A 19,286-nucleotide genomic window follows, 5' to 3' on the forward strand; every position below is an offset into this window, starting at 1 on the left:
ATGTCAGTCCTGGTAAAGCGCTGCTTTAACCCGGCTACACTAACACTCACATGTATTTGGACGGCACCTGGCCCTTCTCCAGCTTGCGTGCGTGCTCGTCCAGCTGCCAGGCCATCCAGTAGCCAAAGTTGCCGTTGGGCAGCGTGTCCTCCACATACAGGATGTCGTCCTTCTTGAAGCTCAGCTCCTGCTCCCCGTCCGCCACGCGGTCGTAAAGTGCTCTGAAGACAAACGGTGATGGTGAACTGTAAATGGACTGCATTTATGTAGTGCTTTTTTTTGCAACCAGTGGCCACCCAAAGCACTTTACAATATTGCCTGACATTCAACCATTTCATGCACACATTCACACACCGACGGAAGCGTCAAGCCATGCAAGGCGACAGCCAGCTCGTCGGGAGCAGTTTAGGGTTAGGTGCCTTGCTTATGGACACCACGACACTCAGCTAGGAGGAGCCCGGGGATCGAACAAGCAACCTCGTTGTTACCAGCTGCCCCGCTCTACCACCTGAGCCACAAGCCGCAGTTGTTAAACTAGTTGTTAAAGGTTATTAATCGGGGTCTGGGGCAGACAAGGTAGAGGCCTTGGGTGGCTCTGTTGCTGCTGTTGTGTCGCTGTACCGTATGAAGAACCCGTCCCCGGGGAACTCTTTGATTAGGGTCAGGTCCTCGGCCAGGTGCTGCACTTTGAAGGTGACCGTCTCGCCTGGCTTCAGCAGCTCCAGGTACGCCTCCTCCACCGTCTTGTTCTTCATGCTGACGCCGTTGAACTGCGGGACAAGAACACATCAGGCGCACACACCGTCACGGCCTGTTCACAATGCTAGCATTTGCTTTACATATGATCTAGGCTTTACTGCTGCAGAATAGTTTATTCGTGTTGTTGTTTGAGTATCGATTGCGCAAGGGTGGAATTGCACAGCCACTTCGCTTTTCATGTCCTGCCTTCTGGGTTTTAAGATAATATGTCGAAATTGGTTAAAGGATATGAAGGTATTCATTTTAATTTGTTGCTGTAAGTTGTTCCAGGAGTCAGGGGCACTGAAGCTAAAAGCTGTCTTTCCAAGCTCAGACTGGGCTTTCAGGAACATAAAGCATGAGCATGTCAGTGGAGCGGGTCTGAAAAAACCCATCTCAAATAATGGGGGAGCTACCCAGACAGGGCTTTATAAATAAAAATGTGCCAATAAGTGTCACATCTTTCTTTAAGGGAGAACCACCCATCCTTTCCATATAAAACCCAATGGTGTGCGTCATAATCTCCTGTGATGAACCTTAAAAATGATCCTTATGAATCCTTCATACCCAAGGCAATACACACACAAAACATACTTCTTACACAAGTACCACATACACACAAGTAGAGAACAGACTGCCGTCAATCAAAGACAATTTTCTAGTATGGTTACATGTTGGACAAATAAAGCTTTTGAACTTTGAACTTCAGGAGTATATATATACACATACATACAGACACACGCGTGCCTATATAAAAGACAAGACGGCTTTCATGCCGATCACATATAACCCTCGATCCGTTGACGGCACGATTAAAGCCGCTGATCGCTGATTCATCTTTACTGTCGTCAAGTCGCCTGCTGGACGTTTCTGCCGCGCGTCATGCACGTGACTGCGAGGTTACCTCCACTATCAGGTCCCCGGGGAGCAGCCCCTCCGGCACCCTGGCCGGGCTGTCCTCGTCCAGGCTCTCCACGTAGATGCCGCAGAGGTTCCCCCCACAGATCTGCACCCCCAGCTCCACATGGGGGGTCCTCTTGAGCCGGACCAGCCGAGAGGGCGTGGGGGCGTGGCGGGAGGCGGAGCCTGGTAGCCTTGAATGATGAATCAATGGATCCCCGTCAGAACCAGAAGGCGTTTTATCGACAGATACGTCGGCACACGTGCTAGGGTTTCATTGTGGAACGTCGGACATGAGTTAAATAACCCGAAGGACGTGCTTCACATTTCCTTTTTATATAATGTTGTTAATGGAGCGTGAACATAGCTTGGCAGTCTATTATGACCTGATTGGTAATGGACTCCCCGAGAAGGGGAAAATTCTAGAAACTGTAATTCTGCATCCGTCCAAACACGAGCATGTGCTTTGAGCATTATAGCTAATCCAAATATCAACTGGTACAACATGCTACGGTGTGAATCGTGAAACTCGGCCGACGTGGGGGGGGGGGGGGGGGGGGCACCTGAAGGAGCTGCTGGGGCTGGTGGCGGGGGTGGTCTGCCTGGAGGGGGGCGTGATGGTGCCCTCGTCCTCCGGCTCGCTCAGCGTGTCCACGGCCGACTGGTCGTCGTCGGGGCTGCCGGCGCTGCTGTCGTCGGGCGTGGCCTGGTTGCTGATGGAGCCCAGGCAGGAGCTGGGGAGGGGCGGTTCACATGGGGGGGGAGGCCGTTGCTTAGACTGACTCGTTGGTGTACCCCTTTGAAGAGGTTGTTTCAGCTCAGTGCCCCTTTATCCTCCAGGGCTGAACGATTTTGGGGAATAATCGAATTGCGATTGCGTCGACCAATATTGCGATTGCGATTTAGTAGGCGATTTTTTTTTTTTAAGTTCCTTATGTTCTGTATTATTCAATTAACAAGCAATTTATTATTAGCTGTCGCAGTCTTTGCGAATTGAATTACATTTTGCTATTACATCGCGATGTCGGTTTGAATTCGATTAACACTACTTCACAACACATTTCAGGGGGGAAGGTATTGATATTAGGCTAATCGCATCAGTTCCTGTTTGGCGGGGGGGGGGGGGGGGGGGGGGTTGAGGTGTCTATTTTCTCTGTTTTCCTTGTTTCACCCCGTTATCTAAAAATGTCAAAGTACCCCTGCAACCCCTACCCCAATTTCAGGAACACTGGTTTAGACATTACAGAGGGGTGATGATATGACGACAGTGACAGTGGAGTCACTGGTTCAGACATTACAGAGGGGTGATGATATGACGACAGTGACAGTGGAGTCACTGGTTAAGACATTACAGAGGGGTGATGATATGATGACAGTGACAGTGGAGTCACTGGTTAAGACATAACAGGGGGGTGATGATATGATGACAGTGGAGTCACTGGTTAAGACATTACAGAGGGGTGATGATATGACGACAGTGACAGTGGAGTCACTGGTTTAGACATTACAGAGGGGTGATGATATGACGACAGTGACAGTGGAGTCACTGGTTCAGACATTACAGAGGGGTGATGATATGATGACAGTGACAGTGGAGTCACTGGTTAAGACATAACAGGGGGGTGATGATATGATGACAGTGGAGTCACTGGTTTAGACATTACAGAGGGGTGATGATATGACGACAGTGACAGTGGAGTCACTGGTTTAGACATTACAGAGGGGTGATGATATGACGACAGTGACAGTGGAGTCACTGGTTTAGACATTACAGAGGGGTGATGATATGAGGACAGTGACAGTGGAGTCACTGGTTCAGACATTACAGAGGGGTGATGATATGAGGACAGTGACAGTGGAGTGGGGGTTACCCGGAGTGCGAGCCGTTCCCCAGTTGCACCATGTGGGGGTTGTACTGGGCCAGGACGGTCACCGTGTCACACTGCTGGCCAATCACCAGCCGCGCCTGCTGCTCGTTGGCGTTGCGCAGGTTGATCCCGTTGAACTGAAATGAAGAATAATGCCCATAGAAATACATCATTTAATAAAGATAGAACGATCAAGGGAGCATTCCATAAATGAATGATCAAGTGTATGAAAATTTGAACAAAGGGAGAATTATATATATCATAAGATAATAGTGAATACAAAATAAAAGTGCCCATAAAGAAAATGAAAAAACCTAAATCATAAGTTAATATACAATCTACAAAATATACAAAATTTAATAAATATTTAATATTATTTTAACTGGATATATCTATTAATATAATACATTATAATCAACATTTAATTAATTTAACGTAAAAGATGAATAGTAACAATGACGTAACAAAGGAGAGGAAACCAGAGCTGAACTTGAGGTGGGCAGTTGAGCCGAGAGCCGTCCCCTTACCTCCAGGAGTTGATCTCCGTACTCCAGTCTGGCCTGGTGGGCGATGCTGCCGGCGGTCACCTTGGAGACGAACACGCCCCCGCTCTCACCACTCACGATGGAGATGCCCAGTGGCTCCGCCCCCTTCTGTACCATCACGTTGCGAGGGTCTTCCAGGTAAGGCCTTCAGGGAGTGCACAGGGAGAGACGTCAGAGAGAGAGAGTCATAAGGAGGGAAAGAAAGAGCGAGTGACATGGGAGATAGGCCTAGTCTCCTAGGCTCAGCCCTATCCGACCATTACCTCATTATCTAACACTTTTTCAGTGTGTACACATTTACATTATATTCTGCTGAAGGCGATTGTTTACAATTGTTAAAAATGTTGTGCTATTATTACTGTTTGCTTATTATTATGTTTGATCTTATTTTCATTTTTGTTCTTTTGCAGTGCAACCATAAGTCCATGCCAATTAAGTCCTTTGAATTAAATTTCTTGAGAGAGAGAGAGAGAGAGAGAGAGAGAGAGAGAGAGAGAGAGAGAGAGAGAGAGAGAGAGAGAGAGAGAGAGAGAGAGAGAGAGAGAGAGAGAGAGAGAGAGAGAGAGAGAGAGAGAGAGAGAGAGAGAGAGAGAGAGAGAGAGAGAGAGAGAGAGAGAGAGAGAGAGAGAGAGAGAGAGAGAGAGAGAGAGAGAGAGAGAGAGAGAGAGAGAGAGAGAGAGAGAGAGAGAGAGAGACACACACATAGAAACAAACAAACACACAGAGGCGGAGAGAAAGAGAGCGTCGGAAAACATGTTAGTAACCTTGTTGAGAGCGACCTCAGGTGGGAACCATGCCTGGGTCCCTGTACTATTCCGACCGCGGGTTTCCATGGTTACCAGAGCGAGGAAAAGTTTAGAACAGTTGATGGAATCCATTATTCAAGGGAACTAATGGGTATTTGGAGCTGAATAATTCTTGATTTGAATATCACAGATTCTTAACTTAAGCGACCCAATTAAATAATCAATGGGCTTAGATTACTTATCGGAGTCATCGGCGGCTAATAACACGAAGTGATCTGCAATTTGAGATAACAAATGAATAATTACACTGCTGTATTCTTAGCCCAAAAATCTGTTGCTTTAAAAAAACAACTACAGACCTCGGGGAAGGGATTAGAATTGGAAATTCAGCCAAAATCAGAAGACGCTGTGTCTCCCCCCCCCCCCCCCCCCCCCAAGGACATTAGATGTGTAGGAGTTGGCCGTTCACGAGCCAAGAACATTTTTAGGCTGAAAGTCATGCAATCATGCACGATTCAACAGCATTCGGAAATAAACCAGCACAGGAGAGGAAAGTACGAGGCAGAATACAAAAGGACACCAGTAAAGAAAATAGAAACCCCCCAAAAAAAACACAGCCATTGTGATTCATCAACAGGGTCGATTAGACGGCCCCTAAAGAGGCCAATCTGCAGACATATTTTAGGGCGTTCTGCAGACGGAGCGTGTCAGGCATCCATAAGACGTGCCTCGCTCTCTCTGGGCCCCACCAACCAATCATAGGTCCCGAGGCTCCTTAAAGAGACTAGCGCGGGCTTAGGAGTCTGGAGGTCGACGCTTTGCGAGACAGATCTAATCCGAGGAAAGACGACGCAAGAGGGAAGAGACATGGGGCTGCCGGTCCGGGGTAGACAGAGTGGGGTGAAGGGAGGACAAGTGAATGATGGATGGATGGATGGATGGATGGGGGGGGGGGGGGGGGGGTGTGTGTGCGTGTGTGCGTGTGCGTGTGCGTGTGTGTGTGTGTTCCCTCGCAATGGTTTGTCACTGGGATGGAGAAGGAAGGGGAAAGGAGAGAGCGAGTGAGTGAGCGAGTGTGTCCGTTATTCCCGGTCGGACAAGTCTCCCTACCGATCCTTCCGCCTGTCGCCGATGGGGGCGGGGCTGACCGATATCCTGGCCTGGGCGGCGATGGAGCCCTGTGATTGGCTGCTGGCGAAGGACGCCGTGTCCAGGCGCACGGGGGACAGCGGGGGCGTGGGGCTGCTGCACTCCGAGTGAGACAGGGAGCCTGGAGACGGCGACAGCCCACCGGTCAGTCACGGCCCACACCCACATAGGCAAGGCAAGGCAACTTTATTTATACAGCACTTTTCATACACAAGGCAGACTCAAAGTGCTTCACATATGAACATTGTCATACAATAAAATAAAATAATAGATAAGTAAAAGAAAACATATGCAAAGAAATGAGTAAAATAGAAAGTGCAATGTATTTAAGATCAGATCAACAGTCCCTCTGGTAACCGCGTCGGGACTCCAACCCGACCTAAAGGAACTTGGTACTTTCTCTGGGACTCCAACCCGGATTCTAGTAACCCTTATCCTTTCTCTCTGGTATCAGATCATGTATCTTTCTGGTAAAAATAGAAAATTAAATTGAAAGTTAAAAAGGCTTTTTAGTAAGTAAAATTGAAAGTTCATAGTAAACAAGGCACTGGGGTGATGACACGAGGGAGAGAGAGACCCAGTCACACCAACCCATCAGCGGTCGTGTAGGGAGGGGTACGGTACCTCTGTCCGACCCGACGGATCGCGGGTAGCGGGCGGGGGGGATCTTGATGCGCTCCGTCCTGAACTGGGCGGTGCTTAAAGAACCTTTAGAAGCAAGAAGGGAAAGTAAGGTCAACACATGAGATGGGGTTCGGCGCCACTGCAGAGGTTTCTGACGGAGAGGAGATTTGAGGCCACACCTGGCAGAGACGCTGACCTGGGACAAGGGGAACTGCTGCTCGTAAGGTCAAAGGTCAAACTATTGCAACTTTGATGCCGACCTTCAAATTAACTTTGACGTTCTGGAACAAAGCAACTCTAAAAAGGCCAATGGCTTTCCTAGTTTCTAAACAACTAAACACTTGTTAAACGAGGTAAAAGGCGCTGAACTCCTGCACGTAAGCATGGTATACTCCTATGCCCGTCCCAGCGTCCGACTGAGAAACAGTATCCTGGAGTTTGCGCTGGGGATCACGGCGGCACAGTACCTAGCCGGGCGCCGGAGGGAAGAGAGTTGGTGCTGTGTTGCGGGCGCGATGGCGGCAGGCTGTGCCCGCCCTCGGGGAAGTCTCCTCCGTCTCTGTGCTTCTGACTGAGGTCCAGGCTGTGGTGGTTCTGGTGCTGGGGGCCGGGGCTGCCAGGCAGGGGGAACACACCATCAACTCAGTGGATTGACATGCTATAGCGGCCATCTTTGCTCCATCTCGCCTCGACCACTCAGTAGTCTTCATACGTTATAATGGCCATCTTTGGCTGTGTAATTCTGCATTAAGTTCCACGCACCCAGCTAGCGTTTAGAACCAAGATGGAGCCAAAATGGCCGCTGGGTGAATATAAATTCCCCCCAGCCCCCTGCGGGGCTAATTAGCCACACACACACACACACCATGTGAGGGGGAACTCTGGCTCGCCCCACCATCTGCTGAAGACACCGGGGAACTGAGTCGAGTTTGCATCTCATTTGCAACATCACGGTGCGATTATGAGGATTCTCTCCAAAGTGGTCGGTTGGTGAGTTGTGTTGGTGCCGGCGGAACATGTTTATATATGTTTATCTTCCATATTAACGGGCCTCATTAAACCTGAGAGAGGGCCTGACCCGCTGTTGAACAGGTGGATGCATGTGGTACGAGGGTGTGACGGGGGACGGGGGGGGGGGGGGGTACGGTGGGGGTAGCTCACCTGGTGAGGGGGTGGAGCGGGTGGGGCGGGGCGGGGCCGGGGGCGGGCGGAGGGGGGGAGTTCCCGGGCTGGACCTCGTGGCTCCAGGCCGTGTAGACGGGGTTCCTCATCACGGCGGTGACGGCGGGGCACGGAGCCAGGTCTCTCTGTGGGGGGTCTGGCAGAGGGGGGGGGGTCCGTTGGATGTGTTATTGGTGGGGTCGGAAACAAGCGATACGGAGATCCCTGGTGGGTTAGGACAGTGTGTGTGTGTGTGTGTGTGTGTGTGTGTGTGTGTGTGTGTGTGTGTGTGTGTGTGTGTGTGTGTGTGTGTGTGTGTGTGTGTGTGTGTGTGTGTGTGTGTGTGCGTGTGTCGGGGTTGACTTACGTGCGGCGATGGTGTTGCTGTAGCCGGGGGGAACGAAGGGCATGCTGTAGCGATGGCAACGCATGGGGGAGAAGCGCACCAGGTCCACGGGCTCGGGGGAATGCTCGTCGTTAGAGAAACTCTGAACCTGGATATAACGAGTGCAGACGTACAGACAGACACACGGAAAGACGGAGGGGAGGAAGGGGGAGCCAGAGAGAGAGAGAGAGAGAGAGAGAGAGGCCAGATTAACAGAGGTGATTCACACGCACGCATGCGATATCAGGGCAGCCAGAGATGTAAATAACTGCATTAGGGCCCCCCTGAGTATTGCCCGCGTGCCAAATTCACCCAGTGGCCATCTTGGATCTAGAGACTAGCTGGGTGGAGGGGAACTGAATGAGGCATTCAGTTCCCCTCCACCCAGCTAGTCTCTAGATCCAAGATGGCCGCTGGGTGCCCCGGGGGGGGGGGAGGGCGTCTCCCCGGTGTATTACCTGCGTGGGGATGGGGATGTGCAAGGGGGTCACGTTGCGCCGCAGAGCCGGCGCCGACCCGGGCCGGTACCTCTTCCTCTCGTGCTCCTCCGTCTTCGGCCTGCGGCCCTCGCCGGCCCTCCGGAAGCCCGGCTTGGCGTCCGGCGGCAGCGTGGGAGTGTCTACGCCGTAGAGGCGCTGCACGGTGGCCGGCGGGCCGTGCTGCTCCTCCGGCGGCGGCGGCGGCGGCGGCGGCGGCGGTACCGGAGAGGCGGGGGGCGTCGCGGCGGCGATGGTCGAGTCCGACGCCGAGCTGTTCTGATGCCGCCGCTTGAAGCGGAACGAGTCGCTGCGGGCGGGCGGGGTGGGCGGGGCCGGGCCCTCCGACACGGGGCTCTGCGGGGAGCGGCGCGGCTGCTGGGACAGGGACAGGTAGTCCAGCTTGGGCGCCGCCGCCGCCGCCGCCACAGTGTCTGGCCTCTTGAAGGCGTCCACGTCGAAGATGGACTTCCGCGGCTTGGGCCTCTTGAAGATGGAGAGCTGGGCGAACTCCGACACGCCGGTCCCGCCGCCGCCCACCACCTTGGGCCAGGTGCCCCCGCTGGGCTTCTCCGTCGGGGGGGGGCTCTGCCCCCCTCCGCCGCCACCGCCCGGACAGGCCGGGTCCGGGGGGCCGTCCCCGGGAGGCGGAGGGCTGAAGGCGGGGTCTCGGCGGGGATGTTGGTGGTGGTGGTGGTGGAGGAGGAGTTCTGGCCTCCGGCAGCAGTAGTCTGGGTGGGGCTCCGGGGCCGCCGGGGGGTCCCCGCGCGGGGCCAGCGGGTGGGAGTGCAGGGAGCTGCTGGGGGAGGGTTTGAGGTGATAGGGAGGGGGGCTGCTGAGGAAGCCGTCGGCCGGAGGGTCTCGGCGGGGCCCGTCCGGCCCTGCGACCGGACCGTCGGGGCTGTAGATGTCCGTCTGGGTGGAGTTGTTGTGCTTGGGGTGACGGCAGCTCCGGGCGTGGATCTCACAGGACTGGGGCCGGCCCCCCGGGCTGCGGTCGCAGTCGGACAGCAGGCTCTGGCCCGAGCAGCTGTGGGGATGGAACTGGGGAAGAGGGACAAATAGGAGGAGCAGTTGGTGTCAGGTCATGTCAAACGCTGTATGGGACAATGCAATGCACTGAACAATGCCTTTCATCAAGTTCACATAAAAGGGGATCAGGTTCAGACTTTTTCCCCCTGGAGTTTGAACACCCTCCCAACGTGACTCTTTCGCTCGGTACGAATGAACCGTTATCCTGAAACGACTTGCACCTGCATCCCGCCGTGCCTGCATTATACATCGTCTCTCCGCTAAATCTTATTTGCCCCACGTCTCTCTGCGGCTTGGATGGGAGGCTTCACAGAATGATCCACCAAAACACATTAAACATACAGACATCCCTAACGCATGCCCTTAACATTTAATGAGGCTGTGGCTTGTGATGAATCTCAGATCACCCGGCAGCCAGGCCTAAATAATGGTATCCTAGCAACAGGAACTTATTTAGATTCCGATTTGCCATCACTGGAACAAGTAATGGATCTGTGCTGGGTGACAGCAGTCAGCTAGCCAACTGATAATGTATTGCAAGAACAGCCATACAATTCATCCCTTGAGATCTTTTCTGTTTTTCCTTTCAAGACTGCATATTAGAACTCTTGCATGACGCTGATTGGTATGACAAATGACATGCAAATGAGTCTGCCAAAACTGTACACTAATCAGATGGAGATATTCTATTGAGGTCTGCTACTTCAGTATGAATTCCTTGCAAAAGTCAACAGAACAAAGTAAAAACGGAAATCTTTGGAATTTACAATCATCATTTTTTGTTGTTTAATATTTCAGCCTTTTGTCGTTTGAAATCCCACAAATAGAAGAAACCCAGGGGAAGACGCAGATGTGGAAATCACTCCTTTTGTGTGTCCCCGTGTGAGCGGGGGAGCTCACCTTCATGAGAGAGATGCTGAGGGTGTCACGACAGCTCCTCAGCAGAGCTTCACAGTCAGAGAGAGACTTGTTGTCCACGGCGATGCCATTTATCTGCAATGAAAGCATGAAAATGAACTAAACAGTTAGTTTGATAATAACACCCATTGCATTCCGTTTCTTAACCCTAACCTGAGAGTTACTGTAAGAATAGGGGCTTATTCTAATGGTTAAGAATACATTGAGTACCATTCTGTAGTTTTATCAGACAACGGAGACTTCCATAGATTATTTTGGAATAAATTGGAAATAGAGGTACGGGTAGGCATCTTGCTCAGGGATGCCTTCAGGTAGAATGTTCACACTATGTTCAAACCCAGAATCTTTCAACTGTATGTTTAACCCCCTGACCACTTGTTTATCCCTGCACTCCCAGCACTGTGTATACGTCCGCCATCTTTCACTAATCACAAACAATATTACAAGGTCAGCCAGAGGTTACGGACAACCTAGTATGGATGAGTTGTTAAGTATCTAAAGTGGACTATCTCCATAAAAGCACTAATGCAATCTGGGAGCGTCTGGATTTCAACATGAACGTTCACGCCAGCAGGTGGCAGCAGAGCTCAACGAGGGGACTTGTTTTGGGAAAGAACACATTACTCACTGCTAGCAGTCTATCCCCGGGTGTGAGAGAGCTGTCCTTGGCCGCGGGGCTGCCGGGGGTAATCCCAGCCACAAACACACCACTCTCCAGACCTATACCGCTGTCTGCACACACACACACACACACACACACACACACACACACACACACACACACACACACACACACACACACACACACACACACACACACACACACACACACACACACACACACACACACACACACACACGTTAGAGAACAAAAGCACTATGACTTAATTCACAACATGGATGATCCCGCTATTTAACAGCAGACGTTCTGGGAGCTTCCGAGGCACTGCCACAATTGTGGATTGCATTTAATTAAGATTTAGTTATTTTCATATTTCATCCAAGAGTACTTCAACCAAACAAACAACTAATGTACAGATTAATCCAAACATACTATCGAAATTGGGTGTAGCATCGACATTTTGTTGGTTTCCTCTACGCTAATACCGAAAAAGATTAATCTGAACAAACGTATATAAAAAGTGAAACATAAATAAAATGGGGTGACCGGACCTTTGTGGCCGACCAGGCTGAGCTGCACGGGCGTGACGACGCGCGTGCCCAGGGACCGCCTCCGCCGCACCACCATATTAATCACCCCCTCCACGCCTAGCACCGCCTTGATCACTTGCTTCCTGTCCTTATTTGCTAGGTCCACGTCGTTAATCTTCAGCAGCCAATCATTCACCCTGGGGAGAGCGCGGGGCCAAAGGGGGGCGTTCACCAATCAGGTCGAAGGAGAGGATTGATTGTTTGCGGGTGGTGGGAGATGGACCGGGGGGGGGCTCTTACCTCAGTCTTCCTTCTGCAACACTTCCTTTGTCCACCCTGCTCACAAATATACCACAGTCTCCCGGTAGGTACGGGTCGCTCACCCCCTCAGCGATGTCAAAGCCGAGCGCTTTCAAGTCCATGTCATCCTAGTATTAAAAAAAATAATGTTACTTAATGAATGCATTAATAATGTCCAAAAGCACAAATGTAGACGGAGTGCAGGATTTGACAGCTTTGTAAACACTGCACTGCACTTAACCAAAGTGCAGTGATTTCCCCCTTAATGGTAGTCCAAAAAAAAATACAGGGTTTGGAGATATCCTGTTGCCTTGGTCAGCAGAATAATTCCTCGTGATAAGGGTCATCATGCTAGTCGAATGCCAGCCAAAAAGTACTTTCCTTACGCTCAAATGAATTTGAACATCACTATGGAAACAAGAAAACTATGTTGACTAAAGCATGTAATTTTGTTTCTGCACATCCGTACATCCGTTACTGCCTCAAGGGGTTCAGCGACTGTGCGGGCGTACACTCCAACAGAACGTACCCGGTCCTTCTCAAACTCCACCACCTCCGTCTCCCACTCCATGGAGTCAGTGTCGATGGCCGAGTCGTGCGAGCTGTGGGCCATCAGCTGGCGGAAGCGGGCCTCCTTCTCCAGCTGGTCCTCCACCTTCTCCCTGCAGGTACCACGGCGTTCGTTAGTGATCCGACGCGTGTCAGGGTCTCCGGGATTATTAAGAACCTCATTCGGTTCGATTAGATATCCGTCCATCACGGTCCAATCATTCACAATGTTGTCATTTAACAGACTGGTGGACATCGGGGATTAATCCCGGGACCTTTCAGCTGGGAGTCAGAGCTCCCTAAGACACCACACCCCCCCCTGCCCCGTGATAAGGCTACAGAACCGTCTCTCTAGAAGCAGCGGGGCCGGCGGGCTGCGGGTCTTACTTGAGCTCCTTGAGTTCGCGCGCGGCGTCGTTCTTCTGCTTCCTGGTGTCGTCCAGGTTCCTCAGGGCGTCGGCCAGGTCGCTGACCGCCCGGTCCCGCTCCCTCCGCAGGTTGTCACACAGGGTGCTGACCAGGGGGGCACCGCACAACGGGCAGGGGGTTAGCAATACACCAGATACATACCACAGAGGCCCAGTATCCTTATGAATGGGAAACACCATGAAGCACAGCCATGTGTCTGTATAATAGATCAAATCGATATAATTAAATGAACAATAGTATTTTCTCTGGATCAAAAGGTTCCATTTTAATTCAGGAAACTTCAATGTATATATATTTGTATAAGTAAAGTGTGAGTGGAATAGTCAATGCTAATCAAAATATGAACCTGTTTTTGCATTAATCCCAACAAAAAAAGAAAGAAAAAAATGACAAACAATTAGCGAGGATCTCCCAAAACAACATGGCGGCTCGCTGTGCATATCCCCAGCGCTGTGCTGTAATTTACTGTACTGTACTGTACTGCGCTCACCGTATGCTCTCCCTCTCGGCCACCATCTTGTCCCGCTCCTGGAAGGCCCAGTCCCGCCTGCACTTGGCCACCTCCGCCTCCTGCGACGCCTCCTTCAGCTCCTGGGACACGGCCTCGTGCTGCTTCCTCAGCACCTCCATCTCCTTGGTGGCCCGCTCCATGTCCAGGCTGACAGAGTCCTGTTTCTGGGGGGGCCGGGGGAAGGCACAGGGGCGGCAAGAGTCAGGACATGCCAATGCTTTCTTGTTGATGCAGATGTATTGAAGTTTTATAAAGAGAGTTGAATTTGCTCCAATCAGGGCTCCCATATACTTGTTTCGTTCCGGGTTTGTACTTAAACTTTGATTGAAAGAGGTGCTGTAGGTTTCGATTTGAGGGCTTTTAGTTGAGTGTAATTTACCAGAAATGACAGAGCCATCCGTCAACTATGTGTGAGTTAGATGCTCTGTGAGAATATCTTTTCTGGTTGACCGTGCCTGCCTCTGTACGATTCAATTTCCATTTTAGACTGATACTGGCTCGTTTCTGACAGGGGCGGGCGTGTCACGTCATCTCTTCCCTGATTGGATTGGGGATTGCAGCTTGCCTGTCACTCACAGGTCTGTGAGGTCACCACTTCCCAAATGGCAGACGAACGCAGAGAAAGAGGGAGGGAGGTGCACTCCTAACTACTCTAAAAACCTACCTACAGTAACTTTAATCACAACGCGCCTTCAAGGACAAAATCGTCCATGTCTCATCAACCACCGTGACCGTCCCTTTGCAGAATGGGGTGAACATTAATTTGGGCTCCGATTAATTAGTAGACGCCGGAAGTGTCCCATCTCACCCCACCGTGGCTAACCACTATAAATCAATTTGGAGGAGCTCCACATCAAACTCAGGCTTCCCTCGACGGACGAGGCTAAACTGCTGGGTCCAGGAGAGTCATGGTCTGGATTAGAGTTGTGTGAATTAGGTCACATTTCTATTAGTTCTGCATTTGAAGCGAAGCTAAAATTACTTGCCTTGCATGTAACCCTTTGGTGAGACTCTCACTTTGCAAAGTGCCAAAGTTATTAAAGTAATACCAGTATAACCCCTTACATGGAAAAATTTTACTAGATTCCTAAGCAGCTGTGCGTGCGCGCGCGCGTGCGTGTGTCTCTCTCTTCGCCCACAAATCACTGCTAATTTCCTAATGCCTGAACCGTTCGACATCCATCAGGTAATTGAAGGGCCGCCCATCACAGGACAAACAGTCATCCAAATCCCCACATAATGCAGCAGGCCTGCCAGACGCCGACGCCCCCCCCCCCACACACACACCCATAGATTAACCACTTCCAACGCAGTGACAAACGCCGGGCAGAGCTCCACATCATTACACTCCCACACGCGATCGGATAAAAGAGGATTAGGGAGGGTCTCTCTGTAATAAAATAAACGAGTTCAGATCAAATATTAAATATACAAAGCCCGGCTGTCGGACCCCCCACAGGGAGGGGGGCCGGGGGTTGGGGCCCCTCACCTGTCGGGCCTGGTAGTACTCGCGCAGCAGCTGGTCGCGCTGCACGATGGCCTCGGTGCGCTCCTTGCGGGCGACGTCCCGCTCCTCCCGGGCCGTCTCCGCCTCCTTGCAGGCCTGGCCCAGCTCCTCCCGGGCCTCCGACTTGTCCTTGGCCTCGTGGCAGCACTTGTCCCGCAGCTCGTTGCGCTCGCACACCGCCCGGTCGCGCTCCGCCAGCGCCGAGCCCAGCTCCTGTGGCGCCGCGGCGGGGAGGAAGAGCGGAAAGACGTCACCCACCATAATGATAACAATAATAATAATATAGATTTTGATTTATATAGCGCTTCATGGTGGACACTGAGTGATGTTTTCTTGGTGAGTCGTTCAAGCAGACTTCACCCTGGTTCACACCTGAGCTTCGTAAACCGAAGCAGACTTCGGTTTACGAAGCTCAGGTGTGAACCAGGGTGAAGTCTGCTTGACTTCAACCTTTCCTTAATCTCACAAGAGATTTCACATTTACCCTGGTTCACACCTGAGCTTCGTAAACCGAAGTCTGCTTCGGTTTACGAAGCTCAGGTGTGAACCAGGGTGAAGGGTGTTTTGCGGGGGGCCAGTGTGTTTAAGGAGGCAGACAGGGTGGTGTTGAGCTCCGCCTGAAAACCGCTCTTTCTCCCCAGGCGTTTGGATCAAAATGAGACGAAAAATGTCGAGCATGCTGTTTCAACGGCTGTTCTGTTTTTGCATCATCTGTCCCTTCATGTTAGTCTGTTAACTGGTGTTTAACTTGCCATGTTAGTTTACAGCATAATAATAATTTACTTACTTAATAATGTACTTTATATGGGGGGGGGAAAGCCCCCCATAGTGCAAATACTGCGAATTGTTAAACCTGAAGGTGAATAGCAGCATCCATTGCTGTATGATTGCACATCTTTATGATTGAGATGCAGAGATCGATGGATGTAATCCTCCATCCTCATTATTCTTTTTTTTAATCTCAAGAGCAAAACCTTTCCTTAATCTCACGAGAGATTTCACATTTATATTAGATATGTATTTCCAATTGACGAGCAATCTCTCTAAAGACACAGGACAAAGCTCAGTCAAAGAGAACACTATGGGACAGCAACAATATAAATAAGGGTACCAGAGATAAGAGCAATCATTTCAGAGCACTTCATGGAAAAAATTTCCCAAAATAAAATCTTGAATGTATAGATTCCATCGCACGAATAAAGAAAAACTGTTAAACGAACCACGTTGTGTGGGGGGCAGTAGCGAGGTAGAGCGGGTTGGCTGGTAACGGCATGGTTTCTAGTTCCTCCTAGCTGTGAGTGTCAAGGTGCCCCTGAGCAAGGCACCTAACCCTAAACTGCTCCCGAGGGGATGCCACTGCTGTCGCCTTGCATGGCTGACGCTTCCGTCTGTGTGTGAATTAGTGAATGATAAGCAATGTTGTAAAGCGCTTTGGGTAGTCACTGGTTACAAAAAAGCACAATATAAATACCGTCTATATACGTCATTGCGTCTGATTCCTAACTCTCAGACCGACCCCCTCCGCGCTTCAACCCGGGGCGTGTTCTCGCTCACCTGTCTGAGCGCCTCCAGCTCGTCGCCGGCCACGCGCCTCTCCGACGAGGTGTTCTTCAGCCGGGCCTCGGCCAGCTCCAGGCCGGTCTGCAGCTTGTCCACCTCCTTGATCACCTGGTCGCGCTCGCTCATGATGAGCCGGTACTCGCTGAACACCGAGTCCCGCTCCTCCTTGTACTTGTCGCAGTCCTTGGCCGCCTTCAGCTGCTGGGTCTTGAGGCGCGTGGCCTCCGCCTGCAGGCGCTCCGTCTCCCGCTGTAGCTCCTTGTTCTGGGCCGCCGCAGCGGCCAGCTCCTGCTGCACAGTGTCGTACCTGGAGCGGGACGGGGGGGGGGGGGGGGGGGGGGGGGGGGGTGTTTATTTCAAGCTAGCTTGCTACACACAAAAAATGTAATTGCTGATTTTTTTTTAAGTTATGCCCCTCCCCCCTCGGTACTCCCTCCAAGCCCCACCCAGCGTCAAAAGTTTATACCCGCCAATTTACCCCCCTTTTTCATGTATTGCATACAAAACAAAATTGCATGATTGTACCTATATCACAGCCAAGAAAACCGTTTCAGTCCGAATAAACTAGATATCTACTACCAATTTTCTCGGAAATCTGCCAAATCAATTTATTGCATTATTCCAAAAGGTTTGTGTTTCAATAACCAGAATCTGACTTGTATATGCTTTATGGGCACTTAGAGATAGGACAGAGAACTAAAGCACCAAAAGGCCAACATCTTTCTCAGGGATTGTCAGGTTTCCTCCTCTTTCCCTGTTTGGTTTTATTAGAGCTTCTCAACCAAAGTAGTGAAAAAAACGAATATTTTTTTTTTTAAATAAGGGGTTCTAATTAACATGCATTGACTCAAGCAGTGCTAAAGTGACACATAGAGAAACAAATGAAGATGACAAGACTTGATTGTAGAATTGTCACTTCACCGGAGAGTTGTTAGAAAAGAGAACAGTGGAACAGACTTTCTCCTAATCTCATGAGGGCCCGGACCCCGACGCTCCAAACCAACGGGCAGCTGCCCGGACACAAAGCTTCATCTGTCTCGGATTAGGTGACCAATTCGAATTTGGCACTAAAGCCTTTGTATTAATATGAAGTGAACTTTTTAGTCTGGGCCCGACTGGTAGTGATTAGAATTTGTTTACGTCTGCCGTTTACTCTGTTGGTCTGTCCGTCTGTCCCTTTGGCTGGCTGCATGTCGACAGTACAGCGGTTGTTTTTCCATCAGAGGGTGAATCTGGGTACGTTCGTGCGTGTGCGTGCGTGCGCGTGTTTGGGTCTACAGATTATTGCATGCATTCCAGTGCGTGTGCGTTTGGATGCATGCATGTGTATTGTGCTGGGGCATGTGTGTGTGCATGCATGAATATTGTAATGTGCATGGTGCATGTGTGTGTGTGTGTGTGTGTGTGTGTGTCTGTGTCTGTCGCCCCACCTCCTCCCGGTCGAGGAGTACTGCTGCTGGCGGTGCACGGCGGCGTCCCTCTGCTGCAGCAGCGCGTCCAGCTGCGCCTGCAGCCGCTGGTTCTCCCCGTCAGCCTGCGCCAGACGGCCCAGGTCGGCGTTGTGGCTCGCCGTCTGCTCGCCGTAGCGCTTGCGCAGCGCCTCGTAGTCGCGCCGCGCCGCCGCCAGCTTCTCCGCCGTGGCGTCGTACAGCTTGCTGAGGACGTCCGACGAGCCCTCGCGCATCACCTGGAGGGCGGGGGGGGGGGGGGGGGGGGGGGGGGAGACGTGAACACACACGCACACCCCTTCGTTTGATGGCAGTGGAACAAACGCTGTGGTTTGAGGACATCAGACAAGTTTATTGTTAGTCCTTTTGATGGGTTTGGTCTAAGAGTGTCTTTATAAAAGTGAGGTTTGGATTCGAGATTCAACGTTTTTCTTTTTATTAAAAATGCAAGAGATTTGAAGTAGAGACAATACAAAATGGAACAATTACGTATTTATGAGTATTCCTTTTCAAAGAGACTCATTGTTCCTCGGTGGATCAGACCGGCGTGGCTCCCCGGTGACGGTCTCCATTAAAGCAACTGATAAATAAATAACACGTGTTTGTTTACCCAGCTGTCTGTGAAACAGAGTGCTCGTGTAATGGGTGGAACCTCTGTACGCCAGAGTGCCGGGGCATCACGGGGGCTGCATTTAGACCGAGATAGGGATTTTGTGGCCGGCAAAGATCACACCAGGGCGACGCCCTCCCTCTCACTTCACGCATTGAAACGGACGAGTGTCTTTGATGTTTGATGAGGCTCTTAACCCAAGGCCGTTTTCACACCACATTCACTCACTTGCGGTGCCGCGTTCAGTAAAACAAATACAAGCCTAAATTGATCAATAAAATGGTAAATGGACTGCATTTATAAAGCGCTTTTCTAACCAGTGGCCACTTAAAGCACTTAAAGCCAAACATTCAGCCTTTCTTGCACACATTCAGGCACCAACGGCGGTGTCAACCCTGCAAGGCATCGGGAGCAGAAAGGGTTAGGCGTCTTGCTCAGGGACACGACATTCAGAGCTAGGGGGAGCCGGGGTTTGAACTAGCAAACTTCCGGTTACCAGCCAACCCGCTCTACCTACTGAGCCACATACCGCCTCGAATGAATGCATCCTTAGGACCGGCTGCCGACGTGACCATGAAGGCCTGCTCTGAGGGTTTGGATATACGTTGAGCAAACTCTGGTGGAATAGGATTAAAAATAAAAACAACTAAAAACAACTACCAATGAGCCCGTGGCACT

At 51.1% G+C, this 19,286-nt stretch overlaps 1 protein-coding gene across 5 annotated transcripts in view; it reads right to left on the reverse strand.

The window, feature by feature from the left end:
- LOC115530789 (disks large homolog 5) overlaps positions 1-19,286 on the reverse strand; it is a 36,591-nt gene that overhangs the window by 6,627 nt on the left and 10,678 nt on the right. For 4 of the 5 annotated variants that reach the window (XM_030339553.1, XM_030339551.1, XM_030339556.1 and 1 more), the window contains exons 6-27: positions 17,981-18,237; positions 16,545-16,857; positions 14,973-15,203; positions 13,463-13,647; positions 12,931-13,056; positions 12,524-12,656; positions 11,995-12,122; positions 11,716-11,891; positions 11,171-11,274; positions 10,525-10,617; positions 8,575-9,636; positions 8,099-8,225; positions 7,732-7,888; positions 7,038-7,183; positions 6,571-6,654; positions 5,908-6,067; positions 4,034-4,196; positions 3,510-3,643; positions 2,202-2,372; positions 1,643-1,832; positions 622-770; positions 51-221 (exon numbers count right to left, since the gene is read on the reverse strand). In XM_030339553.1, the coding sequence (XP_030195413.1) occupies positions 51-221; positions 622-770; positions 1,643-1,832; positions 2,202-2,372; positions 3,510-3,643; positions 4,034-4,196; positions 5,908-6,067; positions 6,571-6,654; positions 7,038-7,183; positions 7,732-7,888; positions 8,099-8,225; positions 8,575-9,636; positions 10,525-10,617; positions 11,171-11,274; positions 11,716-11,891; positions 11,995-12,122; positions 12,524-12,656; positions 12,931-13,056; positions 13,463-13,647; positions 14,973-15,203; positions 16,545-16,857; positions 17,981-18,237 (4,460 nt within the window). The remainder of the gene's footprint in view (positions 1-50; positions 222-621; positions 771-1,642; positions 1,833-2,201; positions 2,373-3,509; positions 3,644-4,033; positions 4,197-5,907; positions 6,068-6,570; positions 6,655-7,037; positions 7,184-7,731; positions 7,889-8,098; positions 8,226-8,574; positions 9,637-10,524; positions 10,618-11,170; positions 11,275-11,715; positions 11,892-11,994; positions 12,123-12,523; positions 12,657-12,930; positions 13,057-13,462; positions 13,648-14,972; positions 15,204-16,544; positions 16,858-17,980; positions 18,238-19,286) is intronic. The other variant, XM_030339552.1, reaches the window with a different exon arrangement.

The sequence above is a fragment of the Gadus morhua genome, chromosome 18 (assembly GCF_902167405.1).
Source record: "Gadus morhua chromosome 18, gadMor3.0, whole genome shotgun sequence".
Taxonomy (NCBI): domain Eukaryota; kingdom Metazoa; phylum Chordata; class Actinopteri; order Gadiformes; family Gadidae; genus Gadus; species Gadus morhua.